Below are 23,371 nucleotides of genomic sequence, written 5' to 3' on the forward strand. Positions count from 1 at the left end.
TCTCCAAAGGGGCATGGTATGCTGGCAGGTTATTAACGCATGCAGTCACCCTCCTGCCACATTCACACAAATCCACTGGAACTTTCAATCCGTACTCACCAGGGAGAGACAAGACAAGTTTAGGAGATGGACAAGCAACAGGCACTAGGAGACAGAAATACAAACAGCTTCAGACCAGAAAAGCAGCCTCAGCGCTACTTATTCCTGTTTTCTGTTTCATTCACAATCATTTGTTCCTCATTTCCAGTTCAGAGCAGGGCCTCAGCCTTGAGCGTCAGCAGTGTTCAATGAGTTACAAGAGAGGCTGGAGCCACTCAGAAACCTCATGTCCTCACCCTGGCATGCAGCCAGGAGCTGGCTCTAGGAGATGGGTGACTATCCGCAGGGCAAAAGGGAGGGAGTCATTCACCTCTCTCTGAAACCGTGTCCTAGCCACATCTACAGGCGGCGTGAACACAAACTGAGCCACGCTTGGCATTTTCAGTAGGTTCATGAGCTCAGTTGCCCGGATAAGGATCTCCTCAAGGTCCTCCTTACAGTAAACAGAAGTGACAGCAGGGCTCTGCACAAACGTCCTCATCTTGGACAGGAACATGGACACTCTGCAGGAGAGAAGGACATGGACATCAGCTGGCAGGACCTCTGCACTCAGCAAGGTCACTACTTAAGCCTGTGTACCCCAAAAGACTCTGTTGTAGGTGAACACCAGACGCTACCCACCCCCTCCCTCCTGATACACAGAGCATTAGTCAGCAGATGAATCCCACTTCCCCCAACTGTGCTCCTCCACAGCTTGCTTCCTCTCTCCTCTTTCAGTTTCAGGTTCCATCAGTTGCCAAGCTTGATTATTTAACGCTAGCAAACATCCGTGTTTGGACCCGTAAGATCTGCACGTTTCAGCCCTTTGCCCTTCCCCACCATCCCTCCTCACCTGGGAATCAAGTCCTGGCTGCGAGCTGCCAACTTGGTCAAGGTGGCCATAAGGACACTGATGGCGCGGGGCGCATAGCTGGGGGTGCTGGCCAGCGGTCGGAGCTGGGTGATTTCGAATAGCATGGCCTCTAGAGTCTCGAAGAACCGGTTGATCTGCTCCACGGTGCAGCGCTTGTCATAGGACACAGACATGTACTCTCCAATAGCCCAGACCTGAAGCGAAGGCAGATGTGCTCAGGGCAAGCAGAAGGAAAGGGGATCGAATAATTTTTAGGGAATGGCAAATCAGATTAGCCAGTGCTAGGACAGAGGAGAGGAGGAAAGGGAAGGTGACCAACGGATTGCACTGCAGTTGGAGCAACCTGTAGCAGAAGCAAGCAGGCCCTGCTTACCACATGGGTGAAGATGGCTTCCTTGTTCTGGATGTTGCTGACTGTTCCTGAGAACTCCAGAATCTCCTTGGACAGTTCCACAATGAGTGCAGGGTGCAGCTTGCAGAGCATCACCAGCTGCGAGCTCAGCACCCTGGAGGAGAGAGATGGGCAGAGCTCAGACCACGAGCAAGGTGGTCATCACCAAACTGAGGAGGTGCTGGCAGCACCCAGCCACTGGCACCGTGGCTGTACACTCAGGATGCTTCCAGCAGGGCTGAAGGTGCAGTTCCCATTTTGCACTCTCCAAAGATGTGTTGCAGCAGGGACTGGGCCACAACTGAAAAGGCTCTTGGGCTGCCCTGGGATGCCAGGCTGCAGCCAGTGGAAGGGCTGGGAGCTTGGCTGGGCCTCTTATCCCATCTCACCTACCTGTACACGTCATCTTTAAATGCTGGGATCTCATAGAGCTGGTCACTCCTCTGCAGCAGCAGCACCACCAGCTGGTTTATCAGCGGCCCGTCTGCAAACTGAAAAACAGCCCTTGTTTCAGCAATACCAGTGACTTCCAGCAGCTAAAACCCAAACTAAACAGCCAGATAAGACGGCTAGCACAGAAACAGCCTGATCTAGCAGGAAGGGAGCAGTGCTCAAAGCGGGTATCAGGCACTTGTTCTGCTCTCACCCACCTCCTTTACAGCTGGCTGAGAGATCAGTGTGAAGCCTGACTGTACCATGAAGCTTTTCTGCTTCTCCAGATGAAGTAGCCAGCTCAGTGCTGGTACATGCCAGTATTAGACCATCCCACCCTCCCCTCATCCACCCCTCTGTTGAAGCTGCAGTGTCTTAACAATTTTGCTTCTATGACTGCTCTTCATATAACAAGAGATCCCCGCGGCATGACTAGAAGCCAAACTCCCCCAAAAGGCCCCACCTCTGCCACCACCCTGAAAAAGAGCTCCAGTAAGACAGGGACAGTCTCCGCACATTGCACGACCCTTGGGCTGCTGGCCAGGGATCCCAGCAGCTGCCGAAGTGGAATCAGCCTGTGGGCAACAGAAGAGTTACTGTTGAAGGCTTATTCCCAGCTACTCTCCTGGCTGCCCTTCCCTATCCCCACACCACAAGGCCTTTGAACGCTTGGCAAAGATAACGCAGGGAAGATCAAATCCACCTCACCCCAGCTGAGAGCGGCTACGCCTTTCCCAGTGATCCCAGGGCTGCCTCCCAGAGCTGGATGGCTGAACCAAACCCTTGTGGCAGTCTCCTACAGCAGCCTCCTACCTCTCTGGGGCATCCTCGGGAGCGGACTTGGTGCGGAGAAGATACTGGAACATGCTCTTGTAGAGGGGATGGTGAAAGGCTTCCAGACAGGTGGCCGGCTTCACAGTTGGATTGCTGGCAGCCTTCTCGGAGGTAGGAAGAACAGTTGACCTAGCAGGAGGCACACACAGAATGTGCTGCATTATGAGAATGGGCCAGGGCATAGCTGGAATCCTGAACAATGGAATAACTCCCTTTCCACTGAAACAGGGACAGCAAGTTGGTCTAATCCAGGCCCTTTGGAAGCCAGAGAACTAGGATGACAGAAAATTATGAGCTCAGACCTCCCGGGCTCAGGCAATAGTTCCAGAATTGCTTCTGTATCACTCCTGGTAAAGGGGAAAATGGCACTCTGTATCCCTCAGTCATCAAAGCCCACCAACATCTTGCCTCTAGGATGACTCCCTTTTCGAAGCACTCCAGAAAGAGCTGCTAATGTCAGGGAAGACAAGGAAGAGCAGAGGTACAGCAGTGAGAGCCAGTCTCAGTCCTATCCCATCTTCCTGGAGACTCACAGTTCCTAATGACCTCAGGAAGAAACCTCTGTATGCCTCCAAGAGAACAAAGCCAGAAAAAAGGGGTAAGAGCAGGGAGGGAAGACCAGGGTAGCCCACACCTCCATGTTAAGGTGGTGGCTCATGGCAGACACTCCAGCATGTGGCAACCGTTTGCAGCTGGATACGGAGAAGGGAATGACAAGAGCTCCCTGAGCCCCAAAGACAGTCCAGTACTGAAGTGTAAGAGCCAGTCACCTTCTCTTCCCATGCACAGCACATTACTAGGAAAACCGGGCTGACATCTGTGCAGCTTTGTGTTAACCTGACTGTAGCAGATGCCTCTCGTTCTGTGACAGCAGCAGCCAGAGGGCAGCTGAGGCTCAGAGAAGCGTGCACTAGGCTATAGTCAACGTCGAGACCCTGACTAGCAAGCAAGAGGAAGGGAAGGTAGCATTACCTCAGCTGGATGTCCAGAGCTGCTGTCAAACAGGGCAGGTCAAGCAGCAAATGGAAGATCTCAATGGCTGTGCCTGCATCCAGCAGAAATGGGAGAAGGTCCACAAACTCAGAGATAAGGGGTGGGCTGTTCCACGCCAGGAACTGCAAGGAACAAGCACAAACTGCTGCACTATCCCTGCTACTCCACCACACACCCAGATGATTCTCACACTGTGACCAAAAGGGACGGAGAAGGGAAAGTAACTTCTGAAAAGCAAAATCACGAGAAGTCTAAGGGCTTGGTCAAAACCTGGGAGGCTGCTGGAAGCTCAACACAGGCACCTGGCAGCTGGTTCAGTGGCTGGCAAGCTGCAACTTATTAAGTTTTCCAGAAACAAAATGCTGCGTCCTAACTGTGTTCACTGCGCTTCCCAACACACTGCAGTAATACTAACGCAGACTGTCCTCTACTGGCAGTGCTAATCACACCCAGAACCCTCTTCCCTCTTCAAACTCACACTTGCTTTTGTAACAGTCCTTCTTGCCCGTGCTCTCCCTAGCACTGCCATGGAAGCACATGGAGGGCTCTGGGGTGCAAACAGAAAGCTCTGGGGCACAGAAACATGCAGCAGGTTCTCTCCTGTGCTGCTCCAGCAAGTTGTACCTTGAAGAGATTTGGGAAGCTCTGCCTGAATATGCTGGAGGTCTCAGTGAAGAGCTGGCTGTTGTCTTTGCAGAACTGGACAAATTCGAAGGCCAGTGATGGGTTGTGGAAGAGCTGAGCCGGGATATCAGTGAATAAGTGTTTGTAGATTGCATCAGAGTCCACAGCTGCCATTTTGCCTGGGAGGATACAGCACGTTGCTGAGCACAGCCCACCCAGCAGCCCTGCCAACAAGGGCGCCAGGGGCTAAGCTAAATCTGGGTTATGTTTTTCTAAAGAGAACAGGACACCCCAGCTCCTGGGTCTCCTGGAGTGGGATCATCCATCCCAGAGTACAGCCAAGGCTGAACTACCAACTCTGGCAGCCAGCAAACTGCCAGGACAAAAGGCTGAGTATGCAAGACTAGATCGTGGAGGAGGGGGTGAGAGCTGATGACTTACTGTGGTTCAGGAAGAACTGGGCAATGGGCAGTAGTGCCCTGGCATAAGTGGCATCCCCACAGATTCTGCCATGCAGGATTTTCAGGAAGGAGACTGCACGGTACACATAGGAGGAGTCCTGTTTGCAGATGATGTCCATGATTGTCACCGCCTCAATGAGACACTGCAGGAGAGCAGAGACTCAGATCAGAGTGGGGGAAGCCACAACTCCCAGAGCTTCAAGCCCCACTTCTGTGTACTTACAGCTTTCTGCAGGTCTCCATCATCTTTCTTCAGGGGTCCTGCCGGAGAAAGGAGTCCAAGTTAAACTTTGAGTCCAAACAGGAACATTAGGCTGTCAGTTTGAGCACTAACCCAGATTTCAGGACAGGTAGGAACACATACTGATCCCGATTCCAGGCTAATGAGAACTAGGTTGCACAGCCCCCCTGGCACATCAAGGGTAGGAGGCAGAACATGGCTATTGCCTCCAAATCCCTCCCAACACCCCAGCTCACGGCTGGTCAATGGCTTGCACCAGCAGCTGCAACAGGTCCCATGCCTCGAGCCTGACTGCAGACTCTAGGGAGGGAGATCCCAGCCCAAAGAGGCAGTGAACCAGACACATTTTCAAGAACACTACCAAGAGAACTCCAAGGAGGGTTCGTGGCAAGACTCACGCCGGTTGCTCTGCTCAATAAGCCGCTGGCAGTACTCAAAGGCTTTCTCCCGCAGACGCTCCTTTGGGGGAAGCAGGCGACTAGATATGGATGTAGTTGAGACCATAGACATAACAGACCTGTCCATTCCTGATTTGTCATCTGCAGAATAAAGGTTACCACATATCAGCTCATGTCATGGGCAACGTAACCCACACAGCTGCCCAGCAACAGCAAGGGAGCTGCCTGTCCCCAGGTGTACTGCGAAGAAAAGTAGGCTGGGGCAGAAGGGAGTGTTACAAGAACACTAAGGAGATGCTGTCTCCCACCATGCGGGCCTTTTTTCTCAGGGACCCACGGGGTTTCACCTGAAACCAGAGGACTCACTGAACGAGTAATCCCTCGTGGAAGGGCCAGTAAGGCTCAGTTGGGAGGTTTTGTGATATTCCTTCCCTCCTTCCCTGCAGAAGTTTCCCTGCTTCTAGTCCAATAGCTCTGAACTTTTGCCCATATTCCTGCCACTTGCTGGGTTGCTGGGGCAGCCACCTAATCATCTCAGAGCACATACCACTCTTGGAGGTGCAACCCACAATGGCTTGCAGCCCTTCAGTTCGTACCTGAATTAGGGGTCTTCAACCCCGTGCCCCCATAGCAGAGCAGCCAATTTCGCAGCATGGAGAAGGCTTGCACGTTGAGCCACTGGTCCTGTGTGTAGTACTGACCCACTGAGAGCACTGTGAAGAAGTCTGTGGCAATGGCACCATCCACCTCTGTGACAGGACCAGGCTGCGAGAAAAGATGCAGCAGGTGAGATCCCCAGGGAGCGGCTAAGTGAGAAGGCAGGGAAAACTCCAGAGCCCACAGAGACAAGTAGTCCTCGTTTATATGTACTATGGGGCCTGCAGGGGGGCAGTTATCCAGAGAGAGAAAAGCCAACTGTGTTGGATCCTTTTTCCCGGCTGAAACACTCCAAACTTTCCTCCTCTCTCTGACACAGGCCTCATTTGCAATCAGCTTTTACTCCGAGATACATGGTCACTAAAAGACTCTCCCCTCAAAACTACTTCAAGGATCAAAGCTCTGGCTCTACAGCAGAACTCCTAAATCTTGGAGCTATAAATCCTCCTACTTTGCTTTCCTATGTGTCTTGGCCACTTACCCCATGAAGTGTGACAAAGAACAGCAGCATTTCCAGGTTACCATGTCCCAAAAGAAGCTGATTCTGGGAACCCAAAACAGCACGTAACTGACTAACAAACATCACTGTGAGATGACCATGGCAACTCAGCACTTACCTGTCTGGTTCGGGGATTGGAGAAGAAGCCTCCAGAGGGTTGAGCAACTCCTTGCTGAATACTCGCATACCTCAGCCAGTCGGCCATCTTTTTACTGACTACATTCGTCTGCTCTGTCCAAGGAAAGCCACAAGGTCATTGCTAGATGGGGCAGAGAAGGAGCCTCTGCAACATACCCCTGCTACCCCTCAATCGCTGTGCTTTTCCTCCAGCCTAGATCACTGACTCTCTGATCCAGCAATCAGTAAAGAAATTGGTACCCCAAGGTGGAAGCCCTATACTCCTCCGCATACTACTTCAGAGTCCAGGATCGCTCACACTCATTTCAAGAGCTCTGTGTCCTTTTCTCACTCCTAGCCACAGGGTCAGTCTCGTTATTGTTTTGTCTGTTTTCTTAGACAAAAAGTCAGGGAGTGAGTGCTGGAACCAAGGACTTCTGGTACCAGATCAGTCGAGAGCTACTTGTTCCTTTGCCTCCATCCACAGCTGCTATTAGGAGGAAGGTGCAAAAATACTGTCAAATCTATTCAGGCAGCTCTGCAGACAAAGGCAGAAATCCCTCACAGAGAACACGCAGAAGCTAAGGCAGGTAATCCTGCCTGCTCAGCCAGCCCATACACCCTGGCCCAGCGTCCTCCCCAAAGCTTCTCCTCCATACTGCACGCCATACACAAACATCACAGGAAACTCTCAGAAACACTTGCTCACAACGCAGCTCCTCACTATTTTAAGCCTGGAATGCTCTCCTACGGTTTACTCACCAGGGCATATTGCTCACCATTACCCATACAGTCCTGCCTCTCTTAGGAAGAGTACCCCTAGTTGTTTCTGCTGCTCTCTTGAACAGATACACAGACGTCTCTGTTTCTCTCTCTCTCTTTGCTTGATGCTCTTCAGGATAGCTACAATTTCACACTTCTACTGCACCCGGAGACCTTAGCTAGGGTACATGTTACTGTGATACAAATCCATACAGAACAGAGACTCTGGCCCCTAGAAGGGGTCAAAGCAGCTGAAGGCCCAGTCCCATTTTTGAGTGGTGGAATATATCTCGCCCAGTAAGTTCACTTTCCTTGTGGCAGAGATGTCACTTTTAACAGCAGTTTCCAAGTCCTACTCCTAGCCAAAGCCTTCAGAGAGCCTTCTCATCACTAAACAGATCACAGCCAGATGGTAGTCTCAGGCCTTCCTACATATTTACCTTCAGTTAGAGATTCTGGTGAAAGACTGATGATATTTGACAGGACAGGAAGAAGGTACCGAGCATTCTGACTCTCAGGCAGTCTTCTTTCGAGGAGTTTTACAATACGCTGCCCCACAGCAGACACTTCAGCCTTGTTATTTCCCTTAAAAATAAAGCAGAGGTAAAGCTAGACAGATAATCTTCTACTAGTGCTAGAGACCAATACCATACAAACTCTTCCCTCAGGCATCAATACCAGTGTCAAACATAAAAAGAACTCACAGCACAGGCTATTTTACCACATTTTACAGAGGTCTTCTGCAATGTGAATTCACAGATCCGAGGAGGGGAGAGTACTTTGATGGAGCAACGGGTTTGTGGACAACCATCACCTGAAGTGGAAATTAACAGCTACAATGGATGTCTTCAAATTAAACACTATGATCCATCAATTCTAGAGCAGACAGTATTAGCACTAACTACTCCCCATGTCGTCAGTTTGCTAGCTCAATCGTGAAATTAGAAATTTATGAACAGAAAATGGACTGTTGTAACATGTTCTAGGACTCTCTGGTTAGTCCATATCCTCACAATGTGGAAAATAAAGCAGCTTCCTCTTTTGGAGGCTGTTATAGCTGTGGCTCTGAGATGCCGTCAAACCCTTCTGTCCAAGACAACTTTGTCAAAGATGACAGGTGAACCCAGACTTTTGACAAGTTTTCCTTCTCCATGAATGTCATCATGCCAACAAAAAGTAAACCTTCTCTGCTGCTCAGGGTCTTGGACAGCTGGCTGCTGAAGGCAATGAACAAACACCAATGCTCTCTGACGCTCCCCATCTAATAGATTTGTACCAGACCACTAGAAGGAATTGGGAAATTGGAGGAGAGCTTCCAGTGAAGAATTTCACGAGGGAACCTCACGCATGACTGGGGCTAATTTCTGTGCTTCTCTCGTGAATAAATTGACCAAAGCAACATACAGACAAGGAAGTTTAAGGTTCGGGGATGGAAAACGGAAGAGACAACCCCACTCCTCCTGCAGATACATTGCTGCAGCCCACTGCAAATGATGGGGCTACTTATGCGTGTTGCTGACCCATCTCTTGTTGGTCAGAGGAAAACCTGAGTGAACTCAAATCAACGGCAGGTTCCAGCTCTTAATGCAACACCAGAGGCTGAGTCTTCTGGAAAGCCAAAAGCTTTACAAAAAGAACATCAGCTTTGCAGAGCCAAGGGGAGGCAGGGGTGCAAAGAGAAAGAGGATGCTTTCCACCCAAAGCAGTGACAAATGAAAATATGCAGAAGATGTTTTTAAAGGCTCTGCTAAAGTGTGGCTACTTTCATGAGTGAGGCTGCTGCTCATTGTACTCCATGCTAGAGAAGTGATATTGAAATGGCTAAAATATAGTAAGTTTTAGTAACATCAAAAATTGATGAAAACCTCTTCATGATTTTAGTAGCAATCTAACAAAAATTAATGCACAGAGTATGTTTTTACATTGTAGAACTGCAGGACAGTCTCAAGACTGGATATGGGAGAGAACTGCTTTATAAGGCAGCACATAAGTAGTAAGTCACTGATTTCTGTTTCTATGTTTTCATTTCCTCTAGCTAAGTAAAACTCAGAGGAGTAATCAGAAACGTAGGAGGCATTTCTAAGCACACAGTGAAACTCAGAGTGAGAAGTTTCAGAAAAATATTTTATCTTTAATAGGCACAATAATAGTAAAAGAAGAAGTAGAAGAAGGAAAAAAAAAGTTTCCAGCTTATTCCCCAGAGGGCAGTCAATGCAGGCAGCACTCAAAACAGGAAGGTCCTCATGTTTTCTTCTCCATGGAGAATCTAGATCTCTGAAGTACCGTCCACATTTATAGCCCACATGTTTTATAGGTTCTATGTATATGTTTTTACATTTGAACATGAAACATAAAAAGAAAAAGTAGTAGTAATAAATTCACTCTCAAATCTTTTGCAGGTTCAAGCAGCCCTGACTTGAAGTCTGTTATAGCAGCTAGCACTAAAATGTTCCTTTTTGCTTCCAGTTATTTACAAGCTGGCTTGAGGTCCTCAGTCTCTACATATCACAATTTTAAGCAGTCTTTGCTATCAAATACTAACCACAAAAAAGTTGCCCTTTTTTCCTACACAAAGCAGAATAATTAGGTTCCTTAAATAAACATGGAAATGCTTCTGCTTTTTCATAGATATTTTCAATTGATTTTCACTCTCCTTGAGCTCAGCAAACAGGGAACAATCAGAAAGCAAATCTGTATTGACAAGGGAAGATTTCTGACTTGACAGGTCACTTACCTGAGCCAAAAGGACAGAGGATACCAGGCTCAAGAGCTTTGTATCTTGAATCTCACCACAGGAGAGGATCAGATCATTGCAAGGCGACATCTCTCTCAGGATGGCAGCACATAACACCTGAATCTGCTCAGGGCACTCGGACGAACACAGCACTGTCTGCAACAGTTCCACAAACTTGCCATCTAGCCTGCAAGAGTCACAGTAAAGCATCACTGCAAGGCAAGAAAAGATTCAGAGATTTATTTCCTGCATATTCTTTGCCTTGGGATGATCTCCCTTGACAGTAACCCTGACTAATGCCATCTTATCATCTCCACTTCTGAATTTTGCTCCTTAGTCCAGCTTGAAAAAGCGCTCAGTGGCACAAACACTTGTTACCCTCACTGCAAAAGGAGGCAGGCATCTTCTGCTTGGCAATGGGGGAAAAAAGGCAAAAATAGGCTTTACGTTTATATCGAGCTCAGTGTTTTCAAAACAGGGCACTTTTTCAAAGCCCTAGCCCCCCCCCCCCCCCTTTTTTTTTTTTTTGCAAGAAAGTAACGCTTTGCTTCTTGCGAACACCAGAGACACAAGGCCACTCACTTGCGGGGGTACTTGGTGGCGGCGACGGTGAGGTGCAGCCTCTGGAGGCAGTCCACGGCCTCGGGGCCCAGCTCCGGGCCCTGCAGGAGGGCGGCGACGCGGGAGGCGAATCTCCGCAGCTCCTCCTCCTGGATCTCCCTGGCAGCGGGGAGCGGGCGTCGGGACCCCGGCCGCGGCCCCTCCGCTCGGGGCCAGCTCCTGGCCCTCCTCGGAAGCCCGGGGCTAGAGGTGTGCAGCCCCCCCCCCCCCCCCGGTGAGGCAGCGCCGGGGCCCGTCTCTCCCGCTCAGCCCGACCCCCGCCAGCCCCAGGCCCGGTACCTCCGACAGGACCCCGGCCCGCCCCGAGGGAGCCCTGCCGCCCTGCCCCGGTACCTCAGCACCCACCCCGGGATGTCAGCACCCCTCCCGGTACCTCGCCTGCCTGAGGAAGCTCTCGGCCGCCGCCGTGAACATGCCGGATGCTCCGCCGCTCCCCCCGCCTCGGTGCGCGGCCAAAGCAGCCCCCCAGAGGCGGGCGGTCCGACGGGGCCGGCTCCGGGGGGGACGCGGCTGCTGCTGCACGAAGGTTCCGGCTGTCGGGGAAGTTCCGGGGGGGCTGGGGCATGGCTGGTCCTAGCCCTGGGGAAACTGGGCCGGATCCTGCCCGCAGAGAAGAGGGAAGAAGGGGTAATGGCAAAATCCTCTCTATTGGCTGTTCATCGATTATTTCGAGATGCTGCTGCTATTATTCTCCACCACAGGAGTCCAAGGTGAAGCTTGGCTCTGAGGCCATCCTGCACGGCCTGGAGGAGAGCAGCTCTCGGGACTCAAACCTACGGGAAACATCACCGCATGGCAGAGACATGGCAGAGTTTGGGTTCTTAAGAGCGTGACGATGAAAGATGCTATATTAGCCTTTCCTGCAACCTGTTCAAAAGGCTATGCTTTCCAAAAAAGGGCAAGAGGTGTTAAAAACAGCTGCTCAGCAGGTGGTCTTCAGAGCTTCCAAAAGGTTAAAAAGGCATTCACATTTCCCCTGCTAGTAAGGGGAGGGTAACTGCTAGTAAGCCTGAAGCTCTCACTGCCATGCTGTGCATCACCCTGCAGGGAGGAGGACATGGCCCAGGAGGAAGCTTGGTGCTTTGCCCTTTGCTACTTCTCTGCCCTATGCCCTCCCCCGGCATTAAAGTTCATTAACGGCATGCCTTGGCAATTAGCCAGCAGAGCATCAGCTCCCTTTTGCCCTCCGAAGACGTAGCGGCATCCATCACCCCAGCTATTAACAGTCGGAGCTACTGCAGGCAGCAGGCCCCCCGGCGCAGAGGGGAGCAAGCATTCAGGTTTTTCCCTGCACGCCTTCCCCTCTGGCTGCGTCGCAACACACGCCTGATGCACGTAGGGAGCCAAAGATGGGACAATTTTAAAAGATGCCAGAAAAAATGGCTCTAGCTGAATATCTTTGCTAAACTGTGTACAATTTCTTTTTCTTAAACATTAGTTAGTCAAATACAGCTGCTTTATGTCAACTGAGGTCTTTTTCTTATTCAGTTTTGGAGCTCAGAATGACTTTTAGTCAAAATAAACCCTGAACTTAAATTGTAGCTCCATTAGGAGGACAAGGGAGGAAGAACCTAACTATAAGGTAGGTGGATAAAGAACTATTGTCTGACCTCATATGCTTAAATGAAACAATTCTAAATTACAGGGAAATATGCTGAAATAGTTTCTTTCAAAATAACAATGTTTCATTTCATGACAAAATGAAAGCTAGAGCTGGAGGAAGAGTTTATAATCCCCAGGAGAAGCATTACGGATCTCACACACACGCGCATATGTTCACTCCGCTGCAAGTTAACAGCTTCCCAAATAACAGACAAGGGATCAAAAGTAGGATATCTGTGAACTCTAAACCAGTGCAAGGTGTCCAGTCATATACTTCCCTCCTACAGCATTTAATGAAAATAATAAAAGGAAAAAAATACTAAAACACTCTGTCCCCTCACATTGTGAGAAGGGGTAAACTGTACAACACAAACTGCTGCAGGAATCTTAACCCCCCTACGATACTACACTGGAAGGATGCAAGTCTTGTCACTCAAAAGCAGCAAGCAACTTCAGGGCATCTTTACTTTCATATATAATTTTATTTCTGGTTATAGAAACAAATGCTAAGAGGAGAAGCAACATTCCCCAACCACATACATCAAATTAAGGTAACAGAACAGTTAAAATAAATGAAAAAAATAGTAGAAATTTAAAACTTTGTTATAGCTTTAAAATATTAACGTTCTTGATACATTAGAAATCACATTCAGATATCAAATTACTTAAAAAAAAAGTATGGCTCCATATTAAAAAAAACAAACCACTGTATCCCATTTGATGTGGAAATGCAGGTCCTGCTCCTCAGATGCTCGTATTTGCTGTCTCCTCTGGTGAGCAGCAGCCTCCTCAGCACGACCAGGACACTCTCCCACCCCTCGTGGGAGCCACGGTCTGCCCGCGCCGTTAAGCATCTCACAGGAGCAGCGCTGCAACATGGCCAGATGAAGATGATGAACTTCACATCCATTGCCCCAGATGGAGCTTTCCCCCTTGGGATACACACCTGCTTTTTAAAAAGCACTGATAACGAAAACAAGTCACAAAAAATACTTTTGATATCAGCTGTAAAAAACCCACAAAACCCAAAACATCTGGCTGGAGGTGTCTTGTACAGGCAACACCAGGAACTGAAATGCAAGCATGGCTTTAGTTCCCCCATCCATCCCCATCTTTAAATTAAGTGCCAAATCTAGGTGAAAGGGGTGAGGCTCCTCCAGATCTCTGTAGCAAAACACTTCTGTCAAGCCACGGAGGTATTTCAGGTCCTCATCTCACTGCAGCCTTCCCCTTAGGACTCAATGGGAATGCATATCTGCAGAACAGGGGGAGATTCAGATTTTTCTGATTTTTTTTTTTTTAAAGCAAACATTCAGAGTTGGCTCTGAATTTCCAGCTTTACCATCCGTTGCTCACATACACCTTTTGATTTATCCCTAAACAGCTTTTAACAGTCCTTTGAATAACAGTCCTTTGGATAGCTACAGACTCTTAAACGCTCTTTCTGGCTATGCAGAAGTTGACTGGCAGGCTGGACAAGGCCAGCCTCCTCGCAGTACAAAGGGCATGTCCAGAAACTAAGACAACATATGGTCTTGTAAGATTTTTGTATTTTAAAGCCATTCCATTTTCTGTATCAGTATACTTGAATGAAACTTTTTTTTTAAAAACACATTCTCCATTGTCTTTTCCATTAAAGCAAAAAGATCTTACAAACAGTACTCTGGTTCCCTCTGCTTCAAGGCCATTTGGGGGAGGGGGAAAAAAAAAAAAAAAGAGATAAAGCAAGTTTAGGTTTACAGTAATACATTTGCTACAGAGCCAACTTGCCTACTTAGCAGCCTGTCCACCTCCAAAGAGCGGCGTATAAATCAGCAGAACATTAGGATGTTCTGCACCAGACTTTTAGCAGCAAGGCAGTGAAACAGAAGGAAATCTTACTTTTTCTGATCCATTTAAATCTCGCTTTTCTTCAGCCAACAGACATTTCTCCTCAACGTTGCCCTTAGCTTTAAGGAAGGCTCCGTTTCGGACTGCTTTAAGTGAAACGGAGGTGGGGTAGAAGCAGGACTGAAAGGTCTAGATCATGGCAAAGGTGCCAGGGTCTGGGATACTGGGGGCATTGCTTAACTCAGCAGCAGACACAAAGCAGTAACCAAATACCAGGGGAAGTCTGGTTTTCACAAGGGCTGTTTTCTGCTGAGGAGGAAAGCTGTTTCCTTTCACTGCTCCTCTTCTGGTTACTCTTCTTACCACCAATCCTGTCCTCCCTTAAGTATCAAAGCCCAACCACCAGACAGTAAGCAGAAACCACGGTGAAACATTCACTCAAGTCCTTACAGAAAAAGAAATTTCTACTTCTGGAAGAGCAATTAGGATTAGGAAGCCAAGTATCACCTGCTTTTAAGATTAATTCTCAAGAGGCCCAAGTGGGTCAAAACACACACTTCTGTGAATTTAGTGATCCTTGTGGACTTAAACCACAACTGAAATTTGCCCAGTTAGGTAAAATTTACTCCCTGTGAATGGGAACATTAGAAAAAAACGCATATGCATTTGTTTAAGAGGATATACACATCTCATGCCACATGAAGAGACAGAAGCATCATAAAAGAAGGATAATCTCACCACAGAGGAAAAGAAACTATTTCATAGTGCCCCAGTGTTAGCTTAGCCACGTGACAGACAGACAGGAATTCCTCAACCTTAAAGCATCCTCATGGACCCTCCATTAATTTCCTCTGTTAGAAATGAGGTCCCATTACTTACAGAGCAGAATCTGTAAAGAACTCCCTGATACTGCATCTAGAGATAATCTGAGGCGAGAAAGGATTCCAACTTTCATTAGTGCCATTTGGGGGATTTGCTTGCCAGAAAAGCAGCACGGACTGGGGTTGCTGAAAGCATGATAAAGCCAGAAGCAGGGCTCCTACACAAGGAAGATGCAAGTACCAAGTTGCCTCTTCCGCTCTGCGAGAGGAATGAAAGCAATCATTGAAGTAAAGCTGCTTCTACAGGCTGCCCACATTTGTTACAAATATAGGTACATCATTCTTTTAGAATCAGTGCCTGGTGTGGGAATTTACCAACATACTGTATAAAAGTCTGTGTAAAGTACCATTTAAGAGAAAGAAATAGTCATGGACCATTTATATATCTATATTTACACACACATTCACACACACACATTAATAAATATAAATTTTATGCTTACACAGATCTAATTTAATATTCTCTGAAAAAATATTTAAAGGGTTTCTTCCTTAGCTGCCACCCATGAATTGTCAATGGTTTCTTCTACCTTGAGAGCGAAGGGGTAGACTTGGCACAACTACCCTCAGGCTCTGAAACTTAAAGTGACATTTAAGGAGAGGACCAGCCATACATTCTGAAGGGTTTTAATTCAGTGTTGGTAAATTGAAAAGGTATCAAAAGAGTTTTCTGAACATATAAATACAAAGGTTAAAAGTTGATTAGAAATTTGGAATTTAAATATAGTGCTCCAAGAAAACCAAGTATTTTTCAAAATGTCTTGCTCAGGCCAAAGTAAAATGCTCACTGCTGTATTGCTGCCCCGTGAAAGACAACCTCACAGAGAAAGCCCACCATCACAGCTAGGTATTTTCCACCAATTATATGTGCATATATCCACAGCTGTGTGCACAAACACATGTGCCATCCTGCAAATAACCCACCTAGCAGACAGATGCTGATCTAACTAATCGCAGCCAAATAGCCACTATGCAGCCACAGAGAGAGGCACTCCAGCACGAAGTCACAGCTACGTTTTGATCAGGTCCAGATCAAAATGCAAGAAGGCATCACTTCCCACTCCCATCAGTTCCAGCAATCCAGATGACCTTGTAGTGTAACTGTTTTCTGCAGCACAGCTGGCTCCATTGTAAGCTACACTTTACAACAGTAGTGTATGCTATAGTAGTAGCAGCTTTCGCATAGTTTTTCACCCAGAAGGAAGCAAAAAGTTACATGACTGAACGATCTGTTGTATAACTGCAACCTAACACACAGATTCTCACCAGATGCAGACCTTCAAGCAATGGCATTAAATTAGGAGTTGGATTAAAGGACTCTGGAGTTGACAGAAACAACTACAAATAGAGGGGAAAAACTGTGATGGGCAGCAGAAACAGGAGCTGCCCGAGACGGGCTGGCAAACTAAGACAGATCATTTGCTGCAGGATGGCATTTGCAAACTCAAAAGCTCAGTGTGCAGCAAGGGCAAAATTATGAAGCTAATCATGTTCCTTTAGAGGTTCAATCTTAATGCCCTAGTCCAACTTATTAGCAGCAGGACTAAAAAACCTGAAAGATTTTGCATCAGGGTAGAAACTCAAGGCAAGTTCCACATTGGATTGCAACTATCATATGATAAGGTAAAGCACAGGTATTTTTTACAAGTGATCAGGATCCTTCAGCACTGCCTCTCATTCAAAAAGCTCCAAGACCCAAGCTGGCACTCTTCCTTGGAAGAGAGAGAAGAGATGGTTGCATATGTACAAATGCAATCCAGAGTATTTCCAGTTCACTTTGCAACTCTTGTTTCTTACACTTTCTTGCAGCAAGATTCCAAACAGGTACTGGGCTGTACTTGCAAAAGTGTAGCTAGGAGGCCAAGGAAAGTGATTCTTCTTCCACTCCATCCAGTATTTGTCAGACCGTGTCTGGAGTACGTTGTGTTCAATTTTGGGCTCCCCAGCACAAGACAGACAGGACCCTTCTGCAGCAATTCCACCTGATGCCCTGGGGGCTTGAGCATGTGGTATACAAGAGACCAAGACAGCCAGGTTGGTTCAGCCTTGAGAAAAGGAAGCAAATGGGGAAAATCTGACTGGTGTTTTCAACTACCTATCTGGAAGATGCAGAGAAGGCAGAGCTAGGCTCTTCTCAGAGGTGTGATGTGATAGGACAAGAGGCAACAAACACATGCAGCTGCATGGGAAATTCTTCTTAGGTAGCTGAGAAAAAGTTTTCACCTCATGGGTGGTCAGAGTGGAACAGGGACCAGAGTCATGGAACCTTTATCTCTGGAGACGTTCAAACCTCAGCCGGACAAGCTCACAGCAACATGATCTAGTTGGACCTGCTCTCAGCAGGAGGTTATAGCAGAGACCTCCAAAGGTTTCTTCCAACCCAAGTTGTAGCTGTGTAGAAATACAGAATAACTGGCCAATGGCAGAGACAATAGATATTTGATCTTCCCTAATACTACAGTTTTAGGTGATCTATGTTTATCACAGTGATAAACTATAATTTATGAATCATAGTTTAAACCTCAGAAACAAAGATGGAACAAACAACCAGTTAGAATTTAATCCTTAGAGGCAGTAAGCTTGAAGAAACAGCTTTTGATCCTCTATGGAAAGGTACAGAACTATTGCTAGATTAAATCCTTGTCATCCAAGATCCTCAAACCTAGGTATGGCACAGAAATGTTGCTCCTTTCACTCTACATTGACATTCATTTACACACTAGCACACATCAGAGTGATACCAAATATCTCACTGGGAAACCTCCTCGCTAACACAGATGAAAGCTCTAACATCAGTTTAACATCCCCAGCAGTCAGTGAAAAGTGTTCCACACCACACTGTATGAAAGCTCAGGTCAGACACTCTCACTTGCTTAGATATAGGTCCCTAGCCTTCTGTGCTTCAGTGTTTTATTTTACTGCCTGCATTTCCCTACTGAAAAAGGGGAAAAAAAAAAGTAGAAGTTAACTCCGAGTGACGGTTCTAAGTCAGTACACAAGACAGATGTCCAAAACACACAAAACCAAGTTTACTGCCCCCAAAACCTGAAGCCAGACCATGACATTGATTGCAGAAACACTGTAAAGGCTTCAACTGTTATTTAACTATTACTTTCCTCTTACAAAGCTTTAACATGTCTCTGAAAACACGCTCCTGAACCAGCTGTGCCCAACAGTAGCACATCTAAAGCACAGCATGAAATTTAAATTAAATACAGGGTGACCAAATTGACCCTTCTCAACCTGCTCTGGAGCCCCATGTATCCCACAGGTATTTTCATCCTTGAGTCCTTGGGCAGAGCTTAATGCAAGGTGCTGCTCCTGTCAGTGGATAAAAATGACTGGATATGCTACAGGGGACAGCGTTAATGGTATGGGGGAGGGAGGAATATGGGAAGAAAAAGAGGCTGAAAAGAATATATGAGCTAATCATGAACTTCAATTCTGTGCTCAGCACTGTGTTGTGTTATCACTACATCACATTAAATTGACCTCACTGTAAAAAGCTTCCTGTATCACAAGAACCAAGGTCAAGACAAAACAGTAACCAAAGAATTCCAGTGGAATAAACCCAAGAACAACTGCATTCAGCTTTTGCAAACTGAGGCAACAAAAGTGGCTATGAACTGACTGCAATCAAAGTAAAATTAGTCTTTATCATTGCCTAAGATGGAAGAAAAAAAAATCAATAGGGAATGACAAAAGTGAATTCACACATTAAGAACTCAGTTTTAAAGTTTTTTCAGGTCTAAGTTATAGCAGGTTAAATGTTCAACATGCCTTGACCTTCATTATATAGCCAGCAGAAGATGCAGTGAAGCCTCCTACTCTTCTCCCCCTCAAACCTCCCTCAGTTAATATAATTAATTGAGGACATGAGATGCAGCTTTAGACAAAAACAAGTTAGGCAATCAATTTAAAAATAATCCGAGTACTGCATATAACCATTAAGGTAATATTTTCTTTCTAGCTGAAGGCTTAATTCTACTGTCACACTAATTTTAATTCCTCTGCTGTGCTCAAAACTGAAAGCCTGGGGAATCAGGACTGATACGTAAAGAGTGGTGCTGTCTTCCAGACTGAGCAGTGTGTTGAAAGAATTAATCTGGAGGTCTGAAACAAGATGTCCCCATCTCATGTGTTCCAGATGAGGATCACATTTTTCCATAGCTCTCAACAGGATTTAGGAAGAGCTGTTATTTTACCTCATATCAGGCAATGATATAGGCAACGTATAGGCAAACCTACAAAAAAATTCAAGTGGCATGGCTGCTTCCTGTAGTAGCAGGGGGATGCAGCAGACTGATAAAGCAAAAATCCCCTGATAGGATGAACTGATAAGTTCCAGGCACCTCAAGCAGAATGGGTGAACAGATCTAAGACATTTGCTTATCCTCAACTCACATTTTAACCAGCAGGCATTGAGAGCCACAAGAGGAAGAGGGAGAAAGTGTTATTCTCTTCTAAATACTGAGGAGGCAGATCTATACACGCAACCTGAGGATGGACTTTCAAGAGGTATCTATAAAGCAGCTGTTGGTGTATGAAAACACTGTGATCCAGCTGATGTATTTCTATGGTGCTGGACTAGTTTACAGAAGTTTAGGGCCTAATTATTTAGACTTTCCAAGAAAAAAGCAGCAGTAAAGAAAAATCCACAAAACTTTGGTAGCTTCACATCCTAAACAGTATTCTGTTGGTTGCTGCTCTTGCGCTGACTCACCCAACGTACTGGAAACCCAAAGACTCCTCTGCTTCAGGAAAGCTCCCTAGCCTCAGGGCTGTTTCAGAGACATGCCTGTATCTAAACCAGCAATCACCAGCAGTAACGATTAATCACAGATAAACGATGCTTCATTCTCACTTGCCCGTTCTTCCTTGAAGTCCATTTTATTGAATTCTGGCTTTGAAAAGGCTACAGAAAGCAGAGATAATCCATGTGCTTTTCTGCTATGCCACACATAGCCTTCCTAGCAGAAAAGTGACAGCCGGAGGCTGGCCTGCTTCAATCACTTTGTGGTCTGTAACAATCCTCCTTCACAAAATAATTTCAAAGTACTAAAATCCAATCTAATAACTTGTCACTAAAGGCACACACCTAAATTATGAAAGCCTAGCTGTAGATAAATGAACTGTCCTGAATATTCTGTGTGCCTCTAACTGCAGAAAGTAACCGCAAATCACGAGATGAAGAAATTCTTTCCTTCTTTCAGAAATATTTCTCACAAAACAATTGGCTTGAGAATAAAACATGGCTGGCTTTTATTCAAGTGGTGGGACTTGGCTATTGAATAGGATTTGGCAAAGAGAAAGGAAACCTAGAAGGGAACAAGTGATGCCAGCTGTTACCTTGCGGATTTCCTCCCCCTCCCCAAATTCCAGCAGACATTGAACACTTGTGCCTTACTCCCTAATCCCCACGGACATACTGACAGTAACATTTACTGCACATTGGGGAAATCTTTTTGCAACATGTTTATGCAGTGGGCTTGCCTCTTTGCTCTGCAATAGCACTGTCAGACTGTACAAGACAGCAACCTGACAATAAATCAGTACAGATAGGGGGATAACCTACCAAAGACATATCCCATCCCTCTTAAATCTCTTTTGCCATTACCAAAGCCATTACATTTTCTAAATTAAAAGATCTCTGCTGTGCTGCCAGAAGACACATTAGCCAAAGGGATCACAAACAGGTGTAAAACCAAAGGGGTTAGCTGGAGGCTACGCAGAGGTTGATTTCTTTGCCCATCACAAGGCATCACACACATCCACTGTTCCATGTGGCTGAAGTGACTCAAATCTGCTTTACTCTTAAGACACACTTGTCCTACATGAAAAGCCTGGAATACAGTTTGAGTAAATGCCTCCTCCTATTGGCCAGCCCAAATAGTCATCAAGGGAGGAAAGATGGGAGAGGGAGCCAGGCAACAAAAGGAAACCTCCAAATTCCATTTGGAAAACCTGTTTAAGACCTTCAGCGGCTTTTGACACACGGAAAATAAAAGAATTCTTTTGCCTTGGTCTCTACATGCTTACAGAATTTGTATTAAACAAACACTGTATGAACTCTGCTGCCTCTCACCCCACCTCTCAGCTTCCCTCTCAGAAGAACAACACAGGAGCTTTGCTGTTAGCCATGGCAGAGCGTCAGTGACAGACTCCTACCCACCCCCAGCCTCCTGACCATCGTCCATCTAGTTGAGGACCACAATACCAACAGGAGGTGAAAGCGGACTGCTTTAGTGCAGAAGACCAACCAGTATTTTCTCAAGTTTGCAGAGACAGTGGCAATGTCTTCACCTACAGTGCTATTTTGAACAAAACCTGGCGCTCCAGCACAGGATGCGATCAATCAAATGCACACAGAACCCTTTGGAGCCACCCTTCCCCATGCAATCCTCAGTCATCAAGATACTTTGGCTGTTGTCCAGAGCAAGTGATGAATAATTGTAAGAAATCATTGAAGGTACAAAACCCTTTGTTTTAATATCTTTACAGGAACCAAATTAATACAGTTCCTCTGTCATCTTATTCTCCCTCAGAGGGAATGGAGAGAAATTGCATCTGGAAATCCAGGTGGCTGAGCTCTGTAACTCTTCCTCCTGAATCCCCACATAAATAAACATTCGTTCATATTCAGAATTTTTCCATTTCAAAAACCAGAATCATTTGCCTTTTTCTTTAAGCTTGGTACCATGTTTCTTTAATGCTGTTGTTGTAAGATACTGCACCCATCTTTCAGCATTTGACTGCCTTAGGTGGCCTTTTTAAAATGGTCCTATGGTTCAAAGCTCTGAGAAGCACAGTATTAAGGCATAGAAAATGAGGAGTTTTCTTTCCAGGGAGTAGACTGTATTTGTGTTACATTCCTTTAGATGCTGAACTGCAAATCCCATCCCCTTGGAGCCAAAAGGGGAAAAGACAGTTAAAAATATCCCAGCAGTCATACAATCAGTTGTCTGTATTTTTTTTGAATCTTTTTTAAAAAAAAAAAAAAAGGAGAAAATATCCCATAGGTAAAGACAGAACAGAGTTCCAGGTACGGGCTCTTGGGAGGGGTTTTCCATTCTTTTTGGCACCTTGTGATTCTAACAGCTGTTGACCTCCCATTTAAAAATCTGACTTTAAAAAGAGCTCTTTATCTGCTATGTTTTGAGCTGTTACAGCTGTGGTTTGTTTCCTTTGAAAGCTGCTTTAGGGGCTGCTGCCATCCCATGCCCACCCCGCATCACTCCAGCTCTTCCCACCAGTTCTTCATTCACTGGTTGCCTGTCCTTGTGGCACTGTAGACGTGATGACTCCAGTTTGGGCTGGGACTGCTCCACTGGGCTCTTCTATCCGGGGTCTTTTGACTTCAGGTTCGCTGGAAGAGGCTGCTGCTGTCTCTTCGGTCCCCGTCTCACATACCCGGCTGACTACAACAGGAGTGGATGAGCTGGCCTGGGCTGCAAGAAGCTGCAATGGATTTGTAAGAGCTGGGAAGTAGGACAAGAGAGAGAAAGAGAATTAATGTGATGAAGTAGCACAAGTGTTTGCTATTCCAGAAAACAAGAAAACAAAATATCACAGTCAAATGCAACAGCTGGCACATATTCAAGTGTTGTTTTCAAGTCCATTTTAAAAGGCTTGCTAGCCTTGTCTCTCCCTCTCCCCCCACAATCTCAGCTTTGTGCAAGTTTACCAAACTAGTAATAACCTCTTCATGAGAGAACTTCCTTCTTCCTACCCGTTGTCAAACAAGGCATTGCCAGCTAAGCATTCATCCCCAGAAAAGGAGGATCAATCCCCTGTTAAAATTACAGCACACCTCCCCTTTGAGAGGTAGTTCTCTGGCCACCTACAATCAGAACTTCTTGCAAGCTACAACATCTGTGTGCTGTGCCTTCAATTTAAAGGGCTCTCTTTAGCCCTGCTTGCACAGTAAGAACAGCCAGTCTGTTGGGAAACTAGATCAGAATCCAAATATTGAATGTACTGACATCTTGCTTGTAAAAGGGGCAGGAAAGAGCTTACCCCAGACAACCAAATGCATTCCCATCAGAACTGGGATCAGAACATAGGAATTTCTAGCTCCCAATCTTGTATTCCAGTACTGACCAAAGATCTCACCCTCCCATTAATAAGAGTGGTAAGAAAAAAAAAAAAAGACTATTTAAGTAGCAACCCTCCGTAAAAATGTCTACAATTCCTAGTTCCAGACAGAGAATGTGCTTACACACTGGCTTTGGCACACAACACTGCCTGGAAAACAAAACACACGCAGTTTTTGGACTCTGCATCAATCAGAGGCAGCCAAAGGGGACTCGGGAGACAGCACATCCTCTGCCCTCCAGACCGAT

General features: G+C 46.4%; 2 protein-coding genes across 4 annotated transcripts in view; both read right to left on the minus strand.

The window, feature by feature from the left end:
* Positions 1-188: 188 nt before the first annotated feature.
* On the minus strand, positions 189-11,260 carry AP5Z1 (adaptor related protein complex 5 subunit zeta 1). 3 transcript variants are annotated; one of them, XM_075515043.1, is made up of 17 exons: positions 11,090-11,259; positions 10,678-10,815; positions 10,096-10,282; positions 7,802-7,946; positions 6,601-6,713; positions 5,923-6,091; positions 5,327-5,467; positions 4,911-4,948; positions 4,668-4,830; positions 4,227-4,405; positions 3,582-3,724; positions 2,589-2,738; positions 2,239-2,350; positions 1,737-1,834; positions 1,326-1,458; positions 932-1,146; positions 189-602 (listed from the first exon to the last, which is right to left on the minus strand). In XM_075515043.1, exons 1-17 carry the CDS (start codon positions 11,128-11,130, stop codon positions 332-334), a joined length of 2,436 nt encoding a protein of 811 aa, XP_075371158.1. In that variant the 5' UTR covers positions 11,131-11,259; the 3' UTR covers positions 189-331. The 3 variants fall into 3 exon arrangements, with proteins under 3 accessions (XP_075371158.1, XP_075371159.1, XP_075371160.1); XM_075515044.1 differs by lacking the exon at positions 10,678-10,815 and having other exon boundaries at positions 11,090-11,260; XM_075515045.1 differs by lacking the exon at positions 11,090-11,259 and having other exon boundaries at positions 10,096-10,307; positions 10,678-10,803.
* A 3,557-nt stretch (positions 11,261-14,817) lies between these two features.
* The window catches only part of FOXK1 (forkhead box K1), a 55,694-nt gene continuing 47,140 nt past the window's right edge, over positions 14,818-23,371 (minus strand). Inside the window, exon 9 of the mRNA XM_075515644.1 lies at positions 14,818-22,507. Coding sequence (XP_075371759.1) covers positions 22,287-22,507 — 221 coding nt within the window. The 3' untranslated portion in view covers positions 14,818-22,286. The remainder of the gene's footprint in view (positions 22,508-23,371) is intronic.

Source organism: Mycteria americana, chromosome 12 (assembly GCF_035582795.1).
Source record: "Mycteria americana isolate JAX WOST 10 ecotype Jacksonville Zoo and Gardens chromosome 12, USCA_MyAme_1.0, whole genome shotgun sequence".
In the NCBI taxonomy this organism is placed as follows: domain Eukaryota; kingdom Metazoa; phylum Chordata; class Aves; order Ciconiiformes; family Ciconiidae; genus Mycteria; species Mycteria americana.

What these genes read in the sequence shown, in the direction of transcription:
- AP5Z1 (XM_075515043.1), bottom strand. Translation starts at nt 11,130, where the DNA reads ATGTTCACGGCGGCGGCCGAGAGCTTCCTCAGGCAGGCGAG. An exon ending in TATTGAGCAGAGCAACCGGC is followed by an intron (nt 4,949 to 5,326) that starts GTGAGTCTTGCC and finishes TTTCTCCGGCAG; the next exon opens with GACCCCTGAAGAAAGATGAT. An exon ending in CCCGAGGATGCCCCAGAGAG is followed by an intron (nt 2,351 to 2,588) that starts GTAGGAGGCTGC and finishes TGTTGCCCACAG; the next exon opens with GCTGATTCCACTTCGGCAGC.